At 47.6% G+C, this 22320-nt stretch overlaps 2 protein-coding genes across 2 annotated transcripts; both read left to right on the top strand.

Moving 5' to 3' along the window:
• The first annotated feature begins 4834 nt into the window (after positions 1–4834).
• LOC127771840 (uncharacterized) lies at positions 4835–15099 on the top strand. Its single transcript, XM_052297784.1, has 9 exons — positions 4835–5205; positions 5307–5361; positions 6413–6646; positions 6724–6926; positions 7039–7480; positions 7566–7925; positions 8006–8184; positions 8282–11551; positions 12268–15099. Exons 3-9 carry the CDS (start codon positions 6445–6447, stop codon positions 14854–14856), a joined length of 7245 nt encoding a protein of 2414 aa, XP_052153744.1. The 5' UTR covers positions 4835–5205; positions 5307–5361; positions 6413–6444; the 3' UTR covers positions 14857–15099.
• A 723-nt stretch (positions 15100–15822) lies between these two features.
• LOC127772206 (uncharacterized) lies at positions 15823–16711 on the top strand. Its single transcript, XM_052298211.1, has 3 exons — positions 15823–16005; positions 16071–16156; positions 16252–16711. Exons 1-3 carry the CDS (start codon positions 15876–15878, stop codon positions 16378–16380), a joined length of 345 nt encoding a protein of 114 aa, XP_052154171.1. The 5' UTR covers positions 15823–15875; the 3' UTR covers positions 16381–16711.
• Positions 16712–22320: the final 5609 nt, after the last annotated feature.

Here is a 22320-nt window from a genome sequence, read left to right as displayed (position 1 = left end):
CCGTCCGACGGCTACGTCCCACTCCGCCGCGTCCCCTGCCTCGCTTCCAAGCAGATCGAGCACGCACGTACCATCGATATCATCCTGATCGTGTCTCACTCACACGCGCGCAGATTGAAGCGGTTCGTGATACCCTAAGAGGGTGTTTGGGAACTAGGGACTAAATTTAGTCCCTCTCACAAAAGTATAAGTCTCTATGGTAGGAACTTATATTTTTGTGAGAGGGACTAAAGTTTAGCCCCACTTTAGTCCCTCCAACCAAACACCACCTAAGACGCCGGTTTTAATTTGCCCGGTCTAAGATGCGAGCCCGATGCTCGTAATATGCCGTGATTAGTGATAGTTTTGGGGGTAGAAATGGATTCTTCGGTTTGGACACTGCCAATCGATCGAGCACGGTGACGGTTCTATCTTTTTTTTTTTGGCTCGTCTGTTTGCTTTGCAAAGGTTATCTTATCTCTCGATCGGTGTCAGCTAATGGTACGTAGGACAATTGTTCATGGGGAGGAAGCAAGATAGTGTTTTTTTTTTTTTTTGTGTGTGTGTACACATGTCTGTCAAAGCAAGAATGGGAAATATATTAATGGAGAATGATTACATGGTGCGTTACGGGCATGTTCATATAACATGGTAGGAGTATAGAAGTAAGAAGATGCATGATGCTCCGTTCAAAAAAAAGAAGATGCACATGTACATCGAGACTATCAACTAAATTAATTTATTTTATTTTTTATGTTTGTGTCTTTGTAGCTAGAGAGGTCTAGTACGCGAGCAAAGATCCTGTCTTTTGTTCTTTGTTCAGGCCATGCATCATCATTTTGTCGCTACGTCCACATTCAGTAGTGTGTGGTAGGACGTACGTACATATACGAGACTACGACTACGTCGTCGATCTAACACTAGAATAATATAATCGTCACGATGGTTACTAATTGGTTAATTAACTGCTTCGGCTGTACTTCTGATGCTACGATGTCACTTTAATTTACTACCTTACTTTACCGACTCATTATGCATTCTTCGTAGGTGACGTTTCATATTATTTTTACTTATTTTCTATTTTTATCTGTCTTTGGCCAATAATAAGATGCCTAAAGCAAAGTACCCATCTTGTTTAATTTCCTTTGTTTAATACTGGAAATTAATAAGCAACTGTAGCTCTCTTTTTTAATCTTAAGCAACATAGAGTTTTTTTTAAGACTCAAGTTATTAATATTTATTAAGGATAGAGTTCATGGGAAATAATTTCAGTGCAGTGCATCGTCCGGGTAGAAGATCTTATAGCAAAGGACCATCCTTACATAAGGTAAGGGAAAATGAACTGCGAGAACAACCTTGCAAATGAAACCATACATCAGTTACTGCTGCGACAATAAGTTCTCAGTTTTCTAGCTGAGAACTAACATAACTAGTTTGCAAGCGGTGCCATAATATAATAACATAAGACATGCTTTGAATTATTGATCGTTGCTCATATTTGAAAAACTTGGGCTTTGTTTGATTAGAGTTCCATCAAACTTGCCAAATTATACCTTTGTTTAGACTGTTGGATATCCACTCCAATCTTCTTCATTTTTTTTTATTTTTTATCACCATCCTACAATTAATTAGGTGGTGAGGTTGATGGAGATGAAGATAAAGTTATGTCACATAAAATAAAAAAAGTTTGATTAATTGATTTTTAATTATTATAGACTTGAAAGTGAGTTTATCTGATGTTCTAAAGCAACTTCTATATAAAAAGTTTTTGCACGAAATATACCGTTTAATTGTTTGAAAAACGTGCTAACGGAAATCGAGAAAAAATATATATCTTTAATTAGAAAATAACACCACCTAAGAAAGAACAGGATGTAGAAGAAGATGAAAAACTACGGAGGAAACTTCAAATCGGACGCTCGATTTTGTAAAAAAAAATCAGATGGAAAATGTTTCAGTTGATCACCGGTGAAACATTAAATTATACATGGTGAAAAAAATCAGCCAATGAAACATTTAAAAATTATGTGAAACACAACAAAGATACATGTTGAAACATAATGCTATCGCATATAAAACATTGAGTGTTATCGGATGGAAACATATGTTTTGTCTTATCAGAATATAATCATGTGATATCCTATTATAAAGATTTAGTTACAATTAACACAACGGTATGATCAGATTGTAGATCAGATAAATAATTTATGAGAAATATCATTTCGAAGATGTCTAAATGCATGCATGGATGAAGCGAAGAGATGATAGAAGCAGGTAATTGTATGAATTTTGTGAAACACAGTAAAGACACGCATTAAAACATTGAGTTTTAATGATTTCAAAACACATGTTTTTTTCTTTCAGCATGATATAAACATGTGTTATCTTGTTGTAAATGTTTAATTACAGGAGAAAAAAATTTAAAGTAAGGAGAAAGGAAGAAGAAAAAAAACTAATCAGATGCAATCTTGCTTGCATGCGAGTGGTCAGCAAATGGTTTTTCTTCTCTCATTGGGCAACCAAGCCTAAGATCTTCCAAAAGTATAAAAAAAATAGTACTCCGTCCATCCTAAATTATAGGGCGTCATCTTTTTAAGTAAAATCAAACTCAGTAACTTTTAACTAATAATTTTACTAATCATATATATGCTAAATATTATATATATTATATCACTAGATTCATATTTTAAAATACTTTTATGTGATGCTAATTTTATATTTGTTGGGAATATAGCATATAATAAATTAATGATTAAAGTATATTATTGAAGATCGTTTCTACTCTCACTTTCATCTCCAATATTGATTTCACCCCTACTTTTTAGAGTTTTCGTTTTTGCCCTCACTTTTTTTAACCAAACAAACTTTTTGCCCATGTTTTAGATGGAGAAGTTAACGGTGTTAACTACTACGTAAAAGGACATTTTTACCCTCTACCATCTCTTTCCTTTCTTCTTCTTTCCTGCTACGGAAAAGGGTTTTTCCGTGTGGTCAAAAAAAATTTCGCGTGCAGATGAATGATTTTTGCATGCAGGTGACGCCCCCGCACGTGAAAATTGGATTTTCTTTTCTATGCTTATATCGCCCGCACGGAAAAATAAAAATCCGAAAAAAATAAAATTCACAAATTACCCAAACCATAACCCTAGATCCGCCGCTCCCCGCCACCGGATCCAGGCGGGGGACTGTCGCCTCCGCCAGATCCGGGCGAAGGGCAGCCGCCACTGCCGGATCCTGGTGTGGGGAGGGCGGCGCCGCTCCCGGCCGCCGCCGCCGACGTCGGCGGCGGCTGCATGATGTGGGGAGGGTGGCGCTGTTCCCGGCCGCCTCCTCGTCGTCGTCGGCGGCGGCGGTGCCGCTCACGGCTGCTACCTCCTCCTCCTCGATGTCGGTGGTGGCCGCCGCGCTACCTCCGCCAGCAGCTGCGACGGGCGCCTCCTCGTCGGCGCACGGTGACGGCGCCGCTCCCGGCAGCCGTCTCCTCATTGGCATCGTCGTCGACGGCGGCCACCGCAATGCCTCCGGCAGCAGCCGCACCAGCCTCTTGCGCCTCGGCCGCCAGCAGCCCGACCGCCGCCTCATCGGCAGCGGCGGCAGCGAGCGGGCGCCTCCCGCCTGGGCGCTTAGAGAAAGCAGAGGAGAGGAGAGTTGAAAGGCAGAGAGAGAGAGAAGTGTTTCGCTGAGAGAGAGAGAGGAGTGAATATTAAAAGGAGAAAGGTAGAGAGAGTAGGTGAAAATTTTGAAGTGTATGGGAGGGAATAGCATTTTTATGTGTGTTTTAGTTAAGACGTTCGCCTGCGGAAATAAACTCATTTTTACGTGCGGTTCACTTAAGAGGACCGCGATTTTTCCGTGCGGTCCTCTTAAATGGACCGCATGGGAAAATGAGCCGATTTTTCCGTGCGGACCGAGTTACCGTCCGCACGCAATTCAAAAGGGTCCCTGTTCAGGAAAATCATTTGCATAGTAGTGTCACCAAACAGTGCTACCTGCCATCGGCAGGCCGTACGGCGGTGCAACGGTGGCTACAGCGTCCAGGTTATCGTGATGCAGGCGCCGAGGCGCGGGGCCACTGTGGACAGACGGCGGCATATGACAAGCGGCCCGGCCATCGGTGCTGCTCGCCGCCCCTCCCCTTGTTCTCTTTTCTTCTTTTCCTCCTCCTTCCCTGATGTCTTCGTCTGCCATTTGTGGGCGACGGGGCTCATCGGGACGGTGTCGGCACGGCCGTGTGGAAGCAGAGTGTTGCCGTGGAACGGCGACACGGCCTTGTGTGGGCATGGCAGGCGGGCAGCGGGCCGGCAAACTTGATGCAACTTCTTCGGCGCGACAGACGCTGCTCCCCTTTTTTTTGGTTTTCTTCTTGTTTGCTATTGATGTATCACAGCTTGGCCGCCGCTCGCCGCCACCTACCCCTGTTCTGCTCGCCGGCGGAAAGAGCTGCGCCCTAGCCCGCTCGCTGCCGCCGTCGCCGCCGCCTGGAAAAGTTGATTTGTGTGCGAGAAAAGAAAAAGGGAAGTGTTAGATATTTCCTAGTGGTAAAGAGGCAAAACACAAATTCGATTTTTTTTCCTTTATTTCTCTATTTTTTTTACTGCCATAAACCCGTCCCACTAACTTCCATCCAAATCAGAGGTAAACTCCTCTTTTAGTTAAAAAAATAGGAAAAAAAGAAAAACCTAAAAAGTAAGGATAAAATCAATATTGAAAATAAAAGTGAGGGCTAAAAAAATATATATGTTATACTCACGGAGGGAGCAGTATAAGATCGACCCAAAAATATACTCCTTTTTGGAGTAATTTGTAACGGAGGGAGCAGTATATTTTCCAAAAACTACCGCGACCTTTCCCCAAGTCGACCCAAAAGGCCAAAACCCACGGGCGCGGAGGCCGGCCGGCGGAGACCACAACGGCACAACCCCTCGACCGCCCGGTAAATCCCGTGGCTTACGAAGAATATGCGCGCCCATCGCCTAGGCGGTAACAATGGAGGAGCGGCGCGCGACGTCGCCGTCGCGGCACAGCTTTTGTCGCGACGCCCTTGGCCGCCGCGGGGGGGAATCTGGGGGCGGCCTCGTATATATATAGCGTAGCCCGCTGAGGTCACCGCTCCAACGCCACGGCCTCAACCGGGAGTGGAGACTGGAGAGGTGGAGGTGGAGGTGGAGGTGGGAAGCTGCCACTTGGCGCCAGCGCGCCGCTGCCCACGCTCGGATCGAGTCGGAGGTATGGATTCCCCTCCCCCACTCGCTGCGTGATGAACCGATGAACCGTAGTACTTGATGATATGCCTGATTTGCTTCGGCATTGTGCCGCTTCTCTGTTAGCTGGGAGTTTGTGGCGTGTCGTTTAACTGAAGTAGAGATGTGATGATGATCTGAGGTGAGCGCCATTTTTTTTTTTTTTGGCTAACTCTGTTTGTTCTATTCAGTGAATATGAGCTCTCTTTTTTGTCCCCTTTTTATCATTCTGCTTCTATGGGTCGCGGAGCGTTCTTGGTTGGTGCAGTGCAACTGCAATGTCAGTATGCATGCCATAGTAATGTGATGGTGGGATGTAATGCTCCTCTGCTTGCTCGAGCTCTTTCTTGGTTGTCTATCTATCTTGGATGATTTGATCAATGTACTACTTATTATCTGCTGATAGTACCCGGGGTCCATTTGCGCTAGTATTGAACTTCTTCTTCTCTTATAATTTGCTGAAATCGCGAGATTATCGCTTAGGTTTATCAATCAGAACATTATCATGTTTATGCTTCGGTTCGTTCGGTACTGGCACATGTCAAATAAGCGGAAATTCTGCTACTTTTTCGGCTTACCATGAATGGCACCCAACATAGCGTGGTTGTTTTGTCATGTTGAACTAGTACAAATTTTTGCACCTTAATATTTGCTTTCCGTGCATATCCAATTAACCTGCCCATCAAACTTCTTTTCAGATAGCTATTATTTGGGGAAAAATATTTTCCCAGCTTCTTTTATAGTGACTAGACTGTTTATACATGCCTGCGTAATTGCTTCCTTTTGATGAGCTAGTACATTATAGACCTTGATTTTGTTTTGATGGTATGGGTTGGTTATTGGTGTCCATATAATGAAATTGCAACTTGCGACCACTCCATGATAGTTACCTGGTCATTCCTTGTTGGTTAATAAGCTATTATTTCAAATATGAATGTTCATCCTACTTGTCATATTATAGACATTTGTCACAATTCAAGTGAGGAAGAAATTCTGTAATTTTCTATGGGCTAGTTGCTGCGTTAACTACAATAATGGGGCTGACATCCTGAGGTTATAGTGTTCGATTACCAAGTTCTAATTTATTAAGAGGAATGCAAGTCAACATGCATGCCTAGCCCATTTACTTTTAATGAGTAGTGTAACTTCTGTTGCAGAAGTACTAATGACAGCTTTCTATATAAATTTCACAGGTTGATTTATCAAGGACAACAATTCGTCAGAAATGGACCCAAAGAGATCAATAGATGATCAATTTTCTAAGTTGCATCCAAGTTTACCAGTTGATACTAGAATTGGCATAGTGGGAGCAGGACCAAGTGGCTTATCAGCAGCCTATGCACTAGCTAAGCTAGGTTACCGCAATGTAACTTTGTTTGAGAAATGCCATACTGTTTCAGGGATGTGCGAGTCCATTGACATTGAAGGTGAGGAAACTACTCAGCAAAATTATACAGTCATCATTTTGTGCACAGTTTTAGTTATCAGCAACATTCGTATGTAGGACGAATATATGATTTGGGAGGACAAGTTATAGCAGCAAACAGTGCCCCAGTTATAACTCACCTTGCAAAGGAACTAGGGTCTGATTTTGAAGAGATGGATACACACAAACTCTCCCTGATTGACAGCCAAACAGGAAATATTCGAGATCTTGAAGTAGCTGAGGACTATGTATCCATGGTATCTCTGACGCTAAAATTACAGGTGAGTTGTTCTAGAATAAAATTTAAATTTGAGGTAACTGGATAATAAGCATCTAATTATTTATAATATTCTCTCTATTTCTTGCATGCGTGTTATTCAATAATTCTTACAGGATGAAGCAAATAAGTCAGGCCGAGCTGGACTTCATGCTCTTAGTGGATTGGCATCCGACCCGACCCATGAATTTTTGAAGCAAAATGGAATAAATTCAATGCCAAAATCTGTAGCATATGGTTACACCGCTTCGGGCTATGGTTTTGTTCAAGACATGCCCTATGCTTTCATTCAGGAGTTTACTAGAACCTCTATGGCTGGTAAAATCCGGCGTTTCAAGCATGGTTACATGAGCATGTGGGAGAGATTAAGTAAATCATTACCATTTGAAGTTTTTTGTGACACGGAAGTTCTGAATGTCAAGCGCAACAGTTGTGGTGCAAATGTAACCATCAAGAACAACAATGGTGAAAAACAAGTTTTGGAGTTCGACAAAATTATACTATCAGGTGCTGTTGCTTTCAAGAACAGCAAAACATATCGATCCTCTAGTCTTACTGGTGAGCATATTTTAAATTCAGTTTGGCTGGCATTGAAGCTATAGTATTTCAGCTGCCTTATTAGTATGTATGATCTTTTGTTCAGATGGAGAAAGTGAAGTGGTGGAACTAAACAATCTTGAAAGAGAACTATTCAGTAAAGTACAGACTATCGACTACTATACTACTGTTGTTAAGATCAATGGATTCGAGCACATACCAAAGGGATTTTACTACTTTGGAGAATTCATGGAGGATCCAACAACAATAGGACACCCTGTGGCAATGCAAAGATTCTTTGCTGACACAAACATTTTCTTGTTTTGGTCTTATGGAAATTCAGCAGACATCAAGGGTTCATTTGTGGCTAAATGTGTGACTGATGTCGTGAGTTCTATGGGAGGCAATGTTCAGAAAGTAATTTTGCAACGGCGGTTCAAGTATTTCCCTCATGTCAGCAGTAAAGGTATATATGTTAATAATATTTCTCCTGTTGCAAGGTCTTCTTTTTTCTCGTGATAACATTGGTAATTTCCTGCATTGCAGACATGAAAGATGGATTCTATGAGAGGTTGGAGTCCCAGTTACAAGGTTTTCAGAACACTTACTATGTTGGAGGTTTGCTAGCATTTGAGCTTACCGAAAGAAACGCTTCATACTCCATCATGGCTGTTTGTAAGCACTTTGCCATTGATGGTGAGGGAGAACTGACTCCTTATGTCAAGGTGAGCAAGAAATAATGGCGTAATATATCTCAATTATTAATTCCACCTTCATCAAATTTCTTAGAGAAATTGTGCATATATTTTTCCATACTTGCAGAGATTATTCCCTTTGTCCCATAATAGAAATCCATCACCTCCTAGAGATCTTGGTGAGCTTGAAGGTGTTGAATTTCCTGACCTTCCCTCCCTTGATGGATATTTGCAATACTGGGGAACTCATAAAGTCACTGAGAAGAATGTTATCTATACTTGGATCAATGAAGAAGGAAAGCTCATGAATCGAAGAACCTACCAGGAGCTTCATGGGAATGCATCCTACATTGCACAAAAACTTTTAACAAGCACAAAACCTGTTATCAAGCCTGGTGATAGAGTTCTGCTTATTCACCTCCCTGGTTTGGAGTTTATTGATGCATTCTTTGGGTGTATTAGAGCAGGAGTTATACCAGTCCCTGTATTGCCCCCTGATCCAATGCAAAGTGGTGGACAAGCTCTTCTTAAAGTCGAGAACATCTCTAAGATGTGCAATGCTGTGGCTATTCTATCCACCTCTTCGTACCATGCTGCTGTACGAGCAGGTTATATCAAGAACATTGTCACTTTAGCAAAGAGAGTTCAGAAATGCTCAGCACAGTGGCCTGACATCCCATGGATTCATACCGACTCATGGATAAAGAACTACCGGCGAAGCTCAGACAGCTTCAACTCAGACACTGTTTTATTTACCAAACCCCAGCCAAGTGACTTGTGCTTTCTACAGTTCACTTCAGGTTCCACTGGTGATGCCAAGGGGGTGATGATAACTCATGAAGGACTTATCCACAACGTGAAGACTATGAAAAAGCGTTATAGAAGTACTTCAAAAACTGTCCTTGTCAGTTGGCTTCCACAGTATCATGACATGGGTCTTATAGGAGGTCTTTTCACTGCTCTTGTAAGTGGAGGAACTTCTGTTCTATTTTCACCAATGACATTTATCAGAAACCCCCTTCTGTGGTTGCAAACGATCAATGACTACCATGGAACCCATAGTGCAGGTCCAAATTTTGCATTTGAACTCGTGATAAGAAGGCTTGAGGCTGAGAAGAACAAAGTATATGACCTCTCATCAATGGTCTTCCTCATGATTGCGGCAGAGCCAGTAAGGCAAAAAACTGTCAGAAGGTTCATAGAGTTAACTCAACCTTTTGGCCTTTCTGAAGGTGTCCTCGCACCTGGATATGGTCTGGCTGAGAACTGTGTCTATGTTACCTGTGCCTTCGGTGAATGCAAGCCAGTTTTCATAGACTGGCAAGGAAGAGTATGTTGTGGGTATGTTGAGCAAGATGATACAGACACTCTCATCAGAATTGTTGATCCTGACTCTCTAACTGAGCACCAAGAAGATGGTGTTGAAGGTGAGATATGGATTAGCAGTCCTAGTTCTGGAGTAGGTTATTGGGGCAATTCGGAAATGAGCCAGAGAACTTTTTTCAATCAGCTTAAGAACCACCCCAACAAGAAGTTCACAAGAACCGGTGATTTGGGACGGACCATCGATGGTAACCTTTTTATTACAGGAAGGATCAAAGATCTCATCATTGTTGCTGGTAGAAATATTTATTCTGCGGATGTAGAGAAGACTGTGGAAAGTTCTTCTGAGGTCCTCCGACCAGGCTGTTGTGCTGTGGTCGGTATCCCAGAGGAAGTTCTGGCTCAGAAAGGCATCTCAATTCCAGATTCTTCTGATCAGGTTGGACTTGTTGTGATTGCAGAGGTTAGAGAGGGTAAGGCAGTCTCTGAAGAGGTTGTTAACAACATCAAAGCACGTGTGGTGGAGGAGCATGGTGTAGCTGTTGCATCTGTGAAGCTTATCAAGCCTAGAACCATATGCAAGACAACATCTGGGAAGATACGAAGATTTGAATGCATGAGGCAGTTTGTTGACAATACTCTTAGTTTGGCTAAGGGCAACCATGTATCTAAGAAAAAGGGTCTTTTTCGGTCTCTGACAACAGGAACTAGCATGGAGTCAAAGAGGTCCCTCTTGAGGCAAACTGTTGACCTCACCATTAGCCATTGGCCCAAAAGCCAAGTTAAAAACTCCAATGAAATAACTGAGTTTCTGACACAAATAGTGTCAGAGCACACTGGCATTTCAAAGGATAAAATTTCTCTAACTGACAGTCTACCTTCGTATGGTTTTGATTCTATTGCAGTGGTACGAGCAGCCCAGAAGCTCTCAGATTTTCTTGGTGTTCCTGTTGGGGCCATTGACATCTTTACAGCAAGCTGCATTTCGGAGCTTGCAAGCTTCTTGGAGAATTTGGTGCATAAGTCACAACCACAGTTGGCACCTTGGCCCAAAAGCAAAGTGAAAAACTCCAAGGAGATTATCGAGTTTCTGACAAAGATTGTATCAGATCAAACAGGGATTCCAAAGGATAAAATTTCTCCGACGGATAGCCTACCTTCATATGGTTTTGATTCAATTGCGGTGGTCCAAGCAGCACAGAAACTCTCTGATTTTCTCGGTGTACCTGTTGGAGCCATTGACATATTTACAGCTGGTTGCATTTCTGAGCTAGCTACCTTCTTGGAGAATTTGGCGCATAAGTCACAGTCACAGTTGGCACCTGGTGCATCTTGCTATATTGAGGATGAGACTCAAGTGGATCCCATGGATGCCATTAGTCCAGAATTCAGTGTTTTGGGTACGGGCATCCTGCAGCTGCTGGCTCTTACTTATGTCTGTTTTGTGCTGCTACTCCCAGCATATCTTGCTAGTTCGACATACATGAACATTTTCTCTACAGTCAGTCTGGTCAGATCACCATTGCTGAGCTATCTTAGTTCTTTGGTTATGGCACCTATTGTGTGGATCTTTTATATCTCGCTCACTTCTTTATCACTGTCTATCTTGGGGAAGTCCTTCCTACAGCCAAATTATGTTCTGATCCCTGATGTTTCAATATGGTCAGTTGACTTTGTGAAATGGTGGGCACTAAACAAAGCACAAGCATTAGCTGCAAAGATGCTAGCTGTGCATCTAAAGGGCACAATTTTCTTAAATTATTGGTTCAAGATGCAAGGAGCTCGGATTGGTTCATCTGTTGTCATCGACACAGTAGACATAACCGATCCATCCCTGTTGACGGTTGCAGATGGTGCAGTTCTTGCAGAAGGCGCTCTTGTTCAGGGCCATGAAGTCTGTAATGAAGTGCTGAGTTTTAGGCCTATCTGGATTGGCTGTGAGGCTTCGATTGGTCCTTATGCGGTGCTTCAGAAGGGAACTGTTGTGGAAGATGGAGCTGTTGTTCCACCATTGCAGAAGACTGGGGCTGGGAAATCAACACGTCGGACTAGCAGAACTTCTGTAAGCATAAAGGTAACTAAAGTATGTAGACTTCATAATCTACTTCGGTGTAATAAAACTATGATTTGTTATGGTATACAACGATAGTTTGTTCCTTCCTGACCAGAAACGTATAGTTGATTATTTCTAGACATTGAATATAGTAAGCTACAGACTTATAATTACACCATAGGCCATTTGAATTTCCTTGTGGTCTTTAACATGGATGAAGCTGCCACCAAAGAACTTCCCTACCTTTTTACATTTAGTGAAAATATTTTTTGAGATTCAGGAAGGGACATATATTTTATCAGGGAACCATAAGCAAATCATTTATGTACAAGTGGTCAAGCAGAAAAATCATATAAATTAAACAAGATGAAGGGTTTGTTTGGATTGAAGTCAATCTTTTGGCAACTTCAATAGTATTGTATAGATATTTGGTCCGATACCAAATTTTTCCCACACTAGTGCAAATTCTACTCTTAACAAATTTGGTAGTGCCGAAATTTACCAATGTTTTGGCACTTCCAGTATTTTGGTAAGACAAAAAAATGGCTTCAAATCAAACTAGCCCAAACTCTTTTCTGCATGGTGCATAGTGTCTGCGTGTGTGCATTTTCATTCGACAGTGGGGTATATATCTAACTGCCTTCAAAGTTCTCGATTGCTTCTGCAGAACATGTTTGTTCATGGCCATATTTATATAATGTTATTCGAATACAAACCGAGTATTTTTTTCTTTGCAGAAAGAAGCAGCCAAAGCAAACATGATACTTGAACACCTCGTTAGCATCTACGCAGTTGGCATCCTGGGTGCTCTGTCCGGTGCAATCGTCTACACACTATACACTCACTTGTCCGGCAAAGCGGCTTCGCCTCTGCATTTCTCCTTTGCATGCATTGCTGGTGCGTTCCACTGGTTACCAGCTGCCATCACTGCCTATGCTGTTATTGTCCAGGAGACACCCACAAGTGCACTGTCATTTGCTCTCTTCACTGCCTTCGCCTACCTGAGCTATGGTGTCATCCTCAGTATTCTCACCAGTATAACCAGCAGAGCCCTTGCTGCAAAGCCTGGAACCAAGCAGAATGGCATTGCGAGTTTGATCCACCGGTGCATAACCATCTCTGCTCATGTCAGGTTTGCCAAGATGCTATCTGGAACAGAAGCCTTCTGCGTGTACCTGAGGCTTCTCGGAGCAAAGATTGGCAGGCATTGCTCTATCCGAGCCATCAATCCGGTGGCGAATCCTGAGCTGATCAGCGTCGGTGATGGCGTCCATCTAGGTGACTTCTGCAATATTATTCCAGGGTTCTACTCCAAGGGGGGATTCACCAGTGCAGAGATTAAGGTCCAGGAGAACACCGTGGTTGGCAGTGCCAGCTTGCTCCTCCCTGGCTGTGTCCTCCAGGAGAATGTCATCCTCGGCGCGCTCTCCGTCGCGCCGGAGAACGCTGTTCTCCGGCGTGGCGGCGTTTACGTCGGGTCACAGTCTCCGGCCATGGTGAAGAACACCTTGCTTGACGAGGATGAACGGATCGAAGAGATGGATCAGGCATACAAGAAGATTGTTGGCAACCTCGCGGCGAACTTGGCCATCACCACCATGAACGTCAAGTCGAGGTACTTCCACCGCATCGGCGTGAGCGGCCGCGGCGTCCTGAGGATGTACGAGGAGATACCGTCGTTTCCCCGGCACAAGATCTTCGCCTCCGGCAAGTCCTTCCCGGTGATCGTCCGCCACAGCAACAGCCTGAGCGCCGACGACGACGCGAGGCTCGACGCCCGCGGCGCCGCGGTGCGGATCCTCTCGGACAACGACGGCGAGGCGCCTCTCCTCGACCTCACACTCAAGAGCGGCAAGGCGTTCTACGCGCGCACCATCGCCGACTTCGCCACCTGGCTGGTCTGCGGCCTGCCGGCGAGGGAGGAGCAGGTCAAGCGCTCGCCGCACATCCGCGACGCCGTCTGGGGCTCTCTCCGGAGCACCGACTCGTACACCGTGCTCCACTACTACTCCAACATATGCCGGCTGCTGCGGTTCGACGACGGCAGGGAGATGTACGCCAAGTTCAAGCTCCGTCCTGCTGACCCAGACGTCCCCGAGGACTCCGGCAAGGTGGTGCCGAGGGGCATCCTGCCGCCGGAGACCGGCGCGATCCCCAGGGACGAGGATGACACGCGCCCTCTGCTCTTCCTCGCCGACGACTTCCGCCGGAGAGTGGGCTCACCGGACGGGGTGCGCTACGTCTTCCAGCTGCAGCTCAGGGAGGTGCCCACCGACGCCGCCGCCCGCGACGTCGCCCTCGACTGCACCCGGCCGTGGGACGAGGCCGAGTTCCCTTACATCGACGTCGGCGAGGTCAGCATCGGCCGCAACCTCCCGACGGAGGAGACGGAGAAGCTCGAGTTCAACCCGTTCCTCCGGTGCCCCGAGGTGGACGTCATCCCGGCGACGTCGTGCGCGCAGAGCGCGTCCATCGACCACGGCCGCTCGCTGGTCTACGAGATATGCCAGCGCCTGCGGAACGGCGAGCCGCTGCCCGCGTCGTGGCGGGCTTTCCTGGAGCAGTCGGACACCAAGATCGACCTGTCAGGATGCCCGGTCGCTGCCGCCGCGACACCCACAAGGTCTAACGCCGGCGACGCCACGAAGGTGACGCTGGCCAGGACGTGGTACCAGGCGCTCTGGGCCACGCTGTGCCAGCCGCTGCTGCAAACGCTGGTGCCGTACTCTGTCCTGGGCCTCGTCATCTTCCTCCCGCTCAGGGGCCTCCTCGCCGTCGCCGCGGCCACCCGCTTCCCGCTCTACTGGCTCCTCCCGGCGTTCTGGGCCGCGTCGGGCGTCGCCGCCATGGCCACGTGCGCGGCGGCGAAGTGGGCGCTGGTCGGCAGCAGGGTCGACGGCGACACGGCGCACATCTGGTCGCCGGCCGTGTTCCTGGACACGGTCTGGCAGGCCGTGCGCGCCGCCACGGCGGAGTACTTCGCCGAGCTGACGCCCGGGTCGGCGCCGTTCGCGGCGTGGATGCGGGTGATGGGCGCCTCCGTGTCCCCCGGCGACGGCGTGTACGTGGACTCCATGGGCGCGCTGCTGAACCCGGAGATGGTGCGCCTGGAGCGCGGCGCCGCCGTCGGGCGGGACGCGCTGCTGTTCGGCCACGTGTACGAGGGCGAGGCCGGGAAGGTGAAGTTCGGCGCCGTGTCCGTCGGGGAGGACGGGTTCGTCGGCAGCCGCGCCGTGGCCATGCCCAGCGTCACGGTGGACGACGGCGGCTGCCTCGCCGCGCTCGGGCTGGCCATGAAGGGGGAGACGGTGAAGCACAGCATGTAAGCAGGACGATGACGAGGAGGCATGCATGCATGCATGATCAGTTGCTGTGCTGCTTTTACTCTTCTTTTTCACTTCTTTGAACTTGTTTTATATACGTACGCGAATTAGGATCTTGGTGATCATAATATGGTAGTACTCCTATGATCAATAAGTGACCGTTGGAAGAAGAAATAAATGATCGGTATAATTTGCCTGCATATTTGTAACGGGTTAGATGGAATTATACGGAATATAATGAAACAAATAAATCGACCACCATCGTGGTCAGCATATATATCTGAACAGCATTAGCAGCAGCAGCAGCATATAAGCAAGATCGGCACCTGCGTCGCTGTCTCGGTGATGGTCTTTTTCCCTGTTTAAACTTCAAAATTTTGTGATGGCTTTGTCTGCCATACGGAAAAAGGGATATATGGGGATCGTTTCGAGTCCATGACCATGTTGGTGATCGTTTCCAAACCAAACAAAGCTTTCCACACTGTTGGCGAAAAGGTTGAGGATACTATTATGAATTTTAAACCGATCTCCTGCTACCGTCCAAAGCAAAGAGAGAAAAAAAAGGAGGCAGGCAATGGCAAACCTGTAAATACGGAGCGGTATCGTGCAACGACTCTGACAGCCTCAACAACACCCAGCCTTCCCCTACACCAGCTGGCCCTGACGTCAGCAACCGGCAGCGCCGCCGCCAAAGGATGGAATCCCAGGCCCAGCAAGCCACAACCACTGCACGTGGGCCCCACCCCCTCATCTCTCTCCCTCTGCACCGGGGCCCCACCGCATCAGCGCTCGCCACACAGAGGCAACGTGTCCCTTTCGCGACACTCGAGTACGCGAGACCGTACGGCGTGAGGCACCTGCGCTGCACTGCAGTACTGCACCTCGCCCCCGCTGCGAAGGTTGGAAGGAGCAGAAAAGGAAAGAAAAGCCTCTTCTACTAGTCTTCTTCACCCTTTTTTCCTGTGCGTCTTCCCGTTGCTGCGCGTACACGATTGAGGCGCGGGCGCGCGGCTAGACTCTGGATGGCTCATCCTCATTGTGCCGTCAAGCCGTGCTGCTGCTGCTGCTGCCTCCTCGTCGCCGCCGTGCTCACCGTCGCCGTCTTCCTGGCCATGTCGCCGCCCGCCGCCGCCGCATCGTCGTCACAACCAGGTAGGTTCAAAAAGTGCGGGGTCTTTTCTTGTAACGTGAGTTCTTGACGACGCGGCTTTTTGTAGCGGCGGCGGCGGCATTGCAACGGGCCGAGACGACGGCGACCATGTACACCGCGAAGGAGTTGCGGGAGAAGCAGGACGTGACCAAGGTCGGTCTGAGCTCAAAAAAAGGTAGCTCTTTTCATGGCTTTCTTGCCCTGTTCGATCGATCTCATGGTGGTGTAGTTGATTTGGGGGGTTGCAGGGCGCGGAGGAGGACGTGACCACCACCACGACGACGACGGGGTTCGGCGCGGAGTCGGAGAGGGAGGTGCCCACCGGGCCGGACCCGATCCACCACCACGGCCGGGGGCCCAGGCGGCAGTCACCGTGAGTGCGAATCCCCCGTCGCCGTCGCCGGGTTAACGAATCGGGCGTGAACCCAGAATCCCATGAGACGCGATGGTCTATGAAAGAAAGATTGTGCTCTTCAATTCGTTTTGCTGAATCTGTGATGCACTTGGGGATTTTATTCAGATTCATTTCTTGCTGTAGGGAACACAGTAGTATGTCTGAAGAACTAGGCAGCTAGCTTACCACCATTATCTTTGTTTTTTGCATACCAAACTAAGGAAAAAAAATACGATTCATAAGTTCTCCCTAAGTTCTTCTTCCTATGGAATCTTTGCATGCTTCCGGATAGTTCCTCTTTACTCTCTCTTCTTGTATTGTGATGGATTTGAGTTTTGAACAGGGAGCTTGTTCCTGTTCAAGTATTCTGTATGTTGATGCATGATTGATTGTTCAAGTTGAGGAAAGAAGCAGCAAAACTTTTTGTTCCTTTTTCTGTTCATGGAAGGATGAAAACTGCAGCTTTGTTCTGTTGTGTGCAATGAAAAGAGTTCATGTCTAGTCTTCTGATATGTGCTGGCCCTTTTTGAGGCCTGGAGCAGCAGCTTGGTCCAATGTGCATATATCTCGGCTCAGAAGTGCACAAGACTTGATTCGAAATTCTACCTGGTTGCTGCTACTTGCTGGAGTAGCAAGCATGCTTGCCTGTTGTAATGACTTTCTTGTTGTACTCCACTTTTTAATTTGGTGCAACAAGTCATACAATACTATCATGTTCAACCTTTCATAATCGTATAATGCAACTCCACTGCACAAGAGAATATGGTTGTGTGTTTATATAATTCAGAAAATGGGCATTTTGTGTTAGCTATGAGTGAACTGAGAGTATCAGTGAGGTGTGAGGGTACGTTTCTTATGTTGTTTGATCTATGTATGTGGTTAGAACCATTTTCAGGTTCCCTTCAAAACTAAGATTTTCAGAACAACTTATCTATAAACTATGTAATCCGTAGCTTTTGGTGTACTGCGATTTGCAATATTGCAATGATCAAGGTAGAGAGCATCTGAAGTTGATGTAGAACGTTATATTTAGTTGACACAATGACAGTATGAATTACCTTCTGTTCCATGACATTGCAATTCATGTCGACTACCTGGTTTGATTTCCAGCAATGGATCCAAAAGCTCGCATTCTTGTGATTTACTTGAAATGATTGTAGTTGACGTATTGCAGTTCACCGTTTGCTGACGGTGTACAGCTTACACAAATCACTGAGAGAGCATGTTGGAAACAAACACGCAGTAGAAATGTTTAATGATCAGAGCAGAATTCAAGTATTTTTAGCCAAAAATGGGGGAAATAAATAAAGCATACAACGACCAAGTACTCCTACTAGTACAGAAATAGGTACAGTTTGACTCCTTTAAATGTAGGTCCTATCTGATTCGTATCTCTTAACCACAATACCAGATATCTTAACCCCCTAACCATTAAAACGATGCAATTTAATTTCTGTCGACGAGTGATACCAGTAGACCGGATATAGAGAGTATTGGGGTACGCTGGTACAAGGGTCTACGTAATATGACATCAAGCAGACAAAAGACGAAGATTATACTGGTTCAGGCCCCTTGATAGGTAATAGCCCTAATCCAGTTGATGTGGGATTATATGATGGAAAACACAGGTTACAAAGGGAACAATGGAACTCGATGGATCCGGCGAGATCGTAGTCGAGTTGGTTCGACTAGATCCCCGGCGATTTGGCTCCTGCAGGCTCCGACTTCGTAGGCTGTGGGGGTTGTGTTGGCTCTGAGATTCGATGCCTTAGGTCCTCCACGGGGGGTCCCTTTTATATCGCAGGTCAGCCGGTTTCCCAGTAGAACTCGGAGACATCAGACCTTACACGATACATTGACGACCCAGTCTTGTCCGAGTAGGACTCTTTCTATCCGTAAACTCCGTGAAGGATTTCCTTAATGTATGCAGAGAGTATCCGTATGCGCGTGGGTATGCCATACCGATATGCGACGTATATCGAAGGGTAGAGGGTATACCTAACCCGTAACCCTAACAGTAGCCCCCGACTTCTGCTAAAATGAACTCGTGTAACCATTCGCGACTTCTCGTGTCAAGGCTGTTGTCGTTCCCGGCGTGAGGACCGTAGAGACAGGACGTAGTCGAGAACACCATGTGAAGCCCAACGGTCACGAGTGAATTTAAACTGAAGTCCAAAAAACTGCCGCGCGTAACGGACCTAGAAATTTCCGGCGGCCATCTCTCTCCTTTCCTTGGAATTCGCACCGTCGGTAGTGCATCTATTTAAAGGAATTTTGGGGATCCATTTTGAAGTCCGCCTATTGTGAAGAGAACATCCCGCCTACAAGCGTTCTTCGTCTTCTCCGCTCCCACAAGAAACCCTAGCTCGTCAACCTCCACCCTTTCTCCGGCGATCTCCGATCGGCGATGGATCTCGGCAAATCATCCTCCACCAGCGCGTCGCTGAAGAAGCTTCAGGAGGACGGCGCCCTTCCCGGTCATGGAACCATGGAAAGGGAAGCAGGAGGTACTGAACCCCAGCCCGTCTTAGGTCGCATGGTTGCGATCGAGGACTACGTTCTCTGCGGTTTTCTCCCTTCACCTTCTGAATTTCTTCTTTTGGTTTTGAACTTCTATGGTCTTTCTTTGCTCCATCTGAACCCCAATTCTATAGCCTTCCTTAGTATTTTTTCACATCTTTGTGAGGTCTACATTGGGGTAGAGCCCTTTCTCGATCTCTTCTGCTTCTACTACGAGTTGCGTTGGATGGAATCCAACAGGGTATCAGGATGCGTTGGATTCCGACTTTGGGATGGCCTGAAGTCGCGTTATATCCCCTTACAGTGTCCCTCCTCTCGCAGCAAATGGCGGACGAGGTGGTTCTATCTTCAGATAGAAGATTCGGACCCTGTCTTCGTTGTTCCTGAGGAACAATCAGACAAGATTTCGTCTTGGACCGCAAAACCCCCTTTGACCCCTTCTCTTCAGTCGTTCATCGATGTCGTCGACGATCTCCGAGTGCGAGGTTTGTCGGGGTATGAAGTCGCTACTGACTTCATTGGTAGACGGATCCAGCTGCTCCAGGCTCGGGCCCACCCAACCTTTGACTATTCTAGACCGGAGGACGCGACCCGGGTTTCTCCTCAGGGTATCTTTCTCGCATTTATCCCGATATGCTTGTGTGCGTGTTCCTCCTGGCTCATCGAAACTTGGTTCTCGATTCACAGGTCTGAGCAGCGAAGCTGTGGGACGTCGTGTCGGCCAGGTGATGATCAGTGGCCCGACGACGGCGAGTGATGTCCCCGTTCCCCTTTGCGAGAAGGGGGTGGCCGAACGTGATGCCGCCATCAATGTAAGTGTACTCAGTAGTCATTCTGCGTTTTTCTTCCGAGATCGCTTTGTGACTTTATGAAGCGTAGGCTCTTCCTCTGACTGACATCATCGGGCCGCTCGTGGACCATCAGGTGGCGGCGTCACTGAAAGAGAAAGTCGCGAAGGAGGCATCCGATGCTGCTGCTGCTGCTACCACAAGTGGTGGCAATGTTCCGACAAAGGGGAGGAAGTTCTCCTCTGTAAGCGGACATCGTCGCAAGGCATCTACCCCCTCGGTAAGCTATCCTGTTGTCTGATCATACAGCCAGAACAATTTCGCCTTACTTTGCATCAACCGTTCTCCAGGCCTCGGACGCGTCTCCCTCGCCTCCACGACGACAACGACTTGTGACACTTGGCGAGAAGTAAGTGGATGAATTTAAGTTTTCGCGATTTTGTTCGAGCGTTGTCTGAGCCATGGCTGTCTCATAGGGCGGCGCGGGCGAAGCGGTGCAGGACGAGTCCGGAGGGACTTCCGGCGCGTCTCCCGTTGTAGCCTCGACAGATGTTGTGCTTGTGCCTGGGAGCCGCGAGGTGACACCAAGCGGCCCAGCCAGCGATCCCGCGGCTGGTCGTGGTCCACCGGCTGCCGTCCTCACCTGGGAGGAGCTCCAGGTCGAGATGGGGCGTCTCCTCAAAGCTGGTGCTCGCGGCATTGGTCGCGAGATTGCGGAGGTGAGGTCGGCGGCGGCGTCGGCAAACGAGCGTGCTGACCGGCTGGCACACAAGCTGGCGGAAGGTCGTAAAGACCTCAAGAAGATGAGGGAATTGGTGGCCGGCAACGAGCGACAACGGCAGGGGCTCGAGCACCGCATGTCGGAGCTCGGGAACAATTTGTCGGAAATCCGTGACTCGTTGCGGGTCACCTACACTGGTCTGCACCAGCTCGCCGGGGAGTGCGGCATTAAGTCTACCATCCCGGCAAATCCCGATGAGTTCTCGCTGACATCTTCTCTAGCGGAGCTGGCGGCGGCGATGGAGGAGATTCCCTCCAAGCATGCGGCCATGATCGGAGAGGAGACGTCCAACGGGATCTACACCGGTGCGTGCCACGTCCTTGCGTGTGTGAGGCTGGCGCATCCTGAACTCGATCTGCGCGAGATCTTGGATCAGGGGGCGGCTAGCGACACGCGTAAGGAGGTGATGGAAGAAGTCGGCGATCTGGGGGAATCTGTTCTCCCCCTTTTTGAAGAGTAGGATCTCTTGTATCCCTTAGACATGCTGTGTAAAACTTTAATGGATTTCAACCGCCTTTGTGCGTGCAGTCATTATCCTAGCTTTCTCTTGCATTTTGATCTTGAGTACTCTTTGTCCCTTGTAGAGATGTTGATGACGAGGATGTCCAGCAACGCGGGCAGCCTGAGTCACCGGCGATCATTCCGGCTCTCACGTTTGAACCACATGCGTCGCCAGACAATATAGACCAGATCCTAGCTACGAGGACGGAGACGGCAATGACTTCTTTAGGTTAGTGGTCCCCTCGTCCCTTTTTTGCTCCTCCGACTAGATCGGCCGTGTTCTCGAAAGAGAAGTGAAGCTTGACTAAGTTATTCCCACATTGAACATATCTCGAGGGTGCTCTTGCTGGGCAAGATTGTCGTATCCAATATTGGAAGACGAAGTTTGAAGTAGCGGAACTCGAGAGGACAATGCTGGCAGTAAAGAAGGAGCAAGCTGTGGAAACGCTCCGAGGTCGTGAGGTGTGGTTCAACTCGTACTTGAAGAGTTGCTGCACATCCATGGCCAAGGTCTGTAGAGAGCTCCGAGTACCCCGTGGGGATCCCGAAGAGTCGGCGGCCGGATATATCTCATGGCTGAACGGGGCCTATGCTCAGCTTGAAGGCGTCGGCAAGCGCATCGACGAAGCCTTGACGCAGTAGTGTCGTCGATCGAGCCGATATGCCGGAGGGCACATGTTGGCCTGCATACGAGACCATCGCCCGCGACTGGACCTCGATTTTCTCCGTGAAGGTTTTGCTCGTTCTTGGAGGACTCCGGCGGAGATAGACCACTTGGCGAAGTCGATGGCGCCGTTGGCGGAGAAGGTCTTCTAATCTATGGACTGGCGTTGGCCTTCTTGGTAGTCTTTGTATCCTGTGATTGTCATCTTACGGAAAAGTGTAATATAGCCTTAGACTTGTAAAAATTGTAAGGAGTATTTTGTGAAATGGAAAAGAAATCTATCTTAACAGATCTTTCTTACTCCGGATATCGTGTGTCAGAGTGTGTTCTCAGTTCACGACTTTAGTCGGTCATTTGAGTCGCACACTCTCCCTAGCCCCCAGCCTTGTCGTCGGAGAAATTTTCTCGGAGGATAAGGCTCTTGGACCTTTGGCCTGCCTTGGTTGAATAAGCACTGATCCTAGCCCCCAGCCGTGAAGTTGGAGAGTTAGTTTCCGATTACACGGCTTGGTTAATACGCATGGCGAGAACTCTTACACGACCAGGTCTTACATGGTCTTTCGTCTCTACAAGATCTGACAAGGCCTTATCGGCTCTGGGCGTCTCCAGCCGAAGATCCCTTAGGTTCCTCGGAGGCCTTGTCAAGACGGCGTAAAGGGACATGAGGAT

The sequence above is a fragment of the Oryza glaberrima genome, chromosome 4 (assembly GCF_000147395.1).
Source record: "Oryza glaberrima chromosome 4, OglaRS2, whole genome shotgun sequence".
Classification (NCBI taxonomy): Eukaryota; Viridiplantae; Streptophyta; class Magnoliopsida; order Poales; family Poaceae; genus Oryza; species Oryza glaberrima.
Note: the sequence above shows the minus strand (reverse complement) of the source record. Positions and strands in the feature narration are given on the sequence as shown.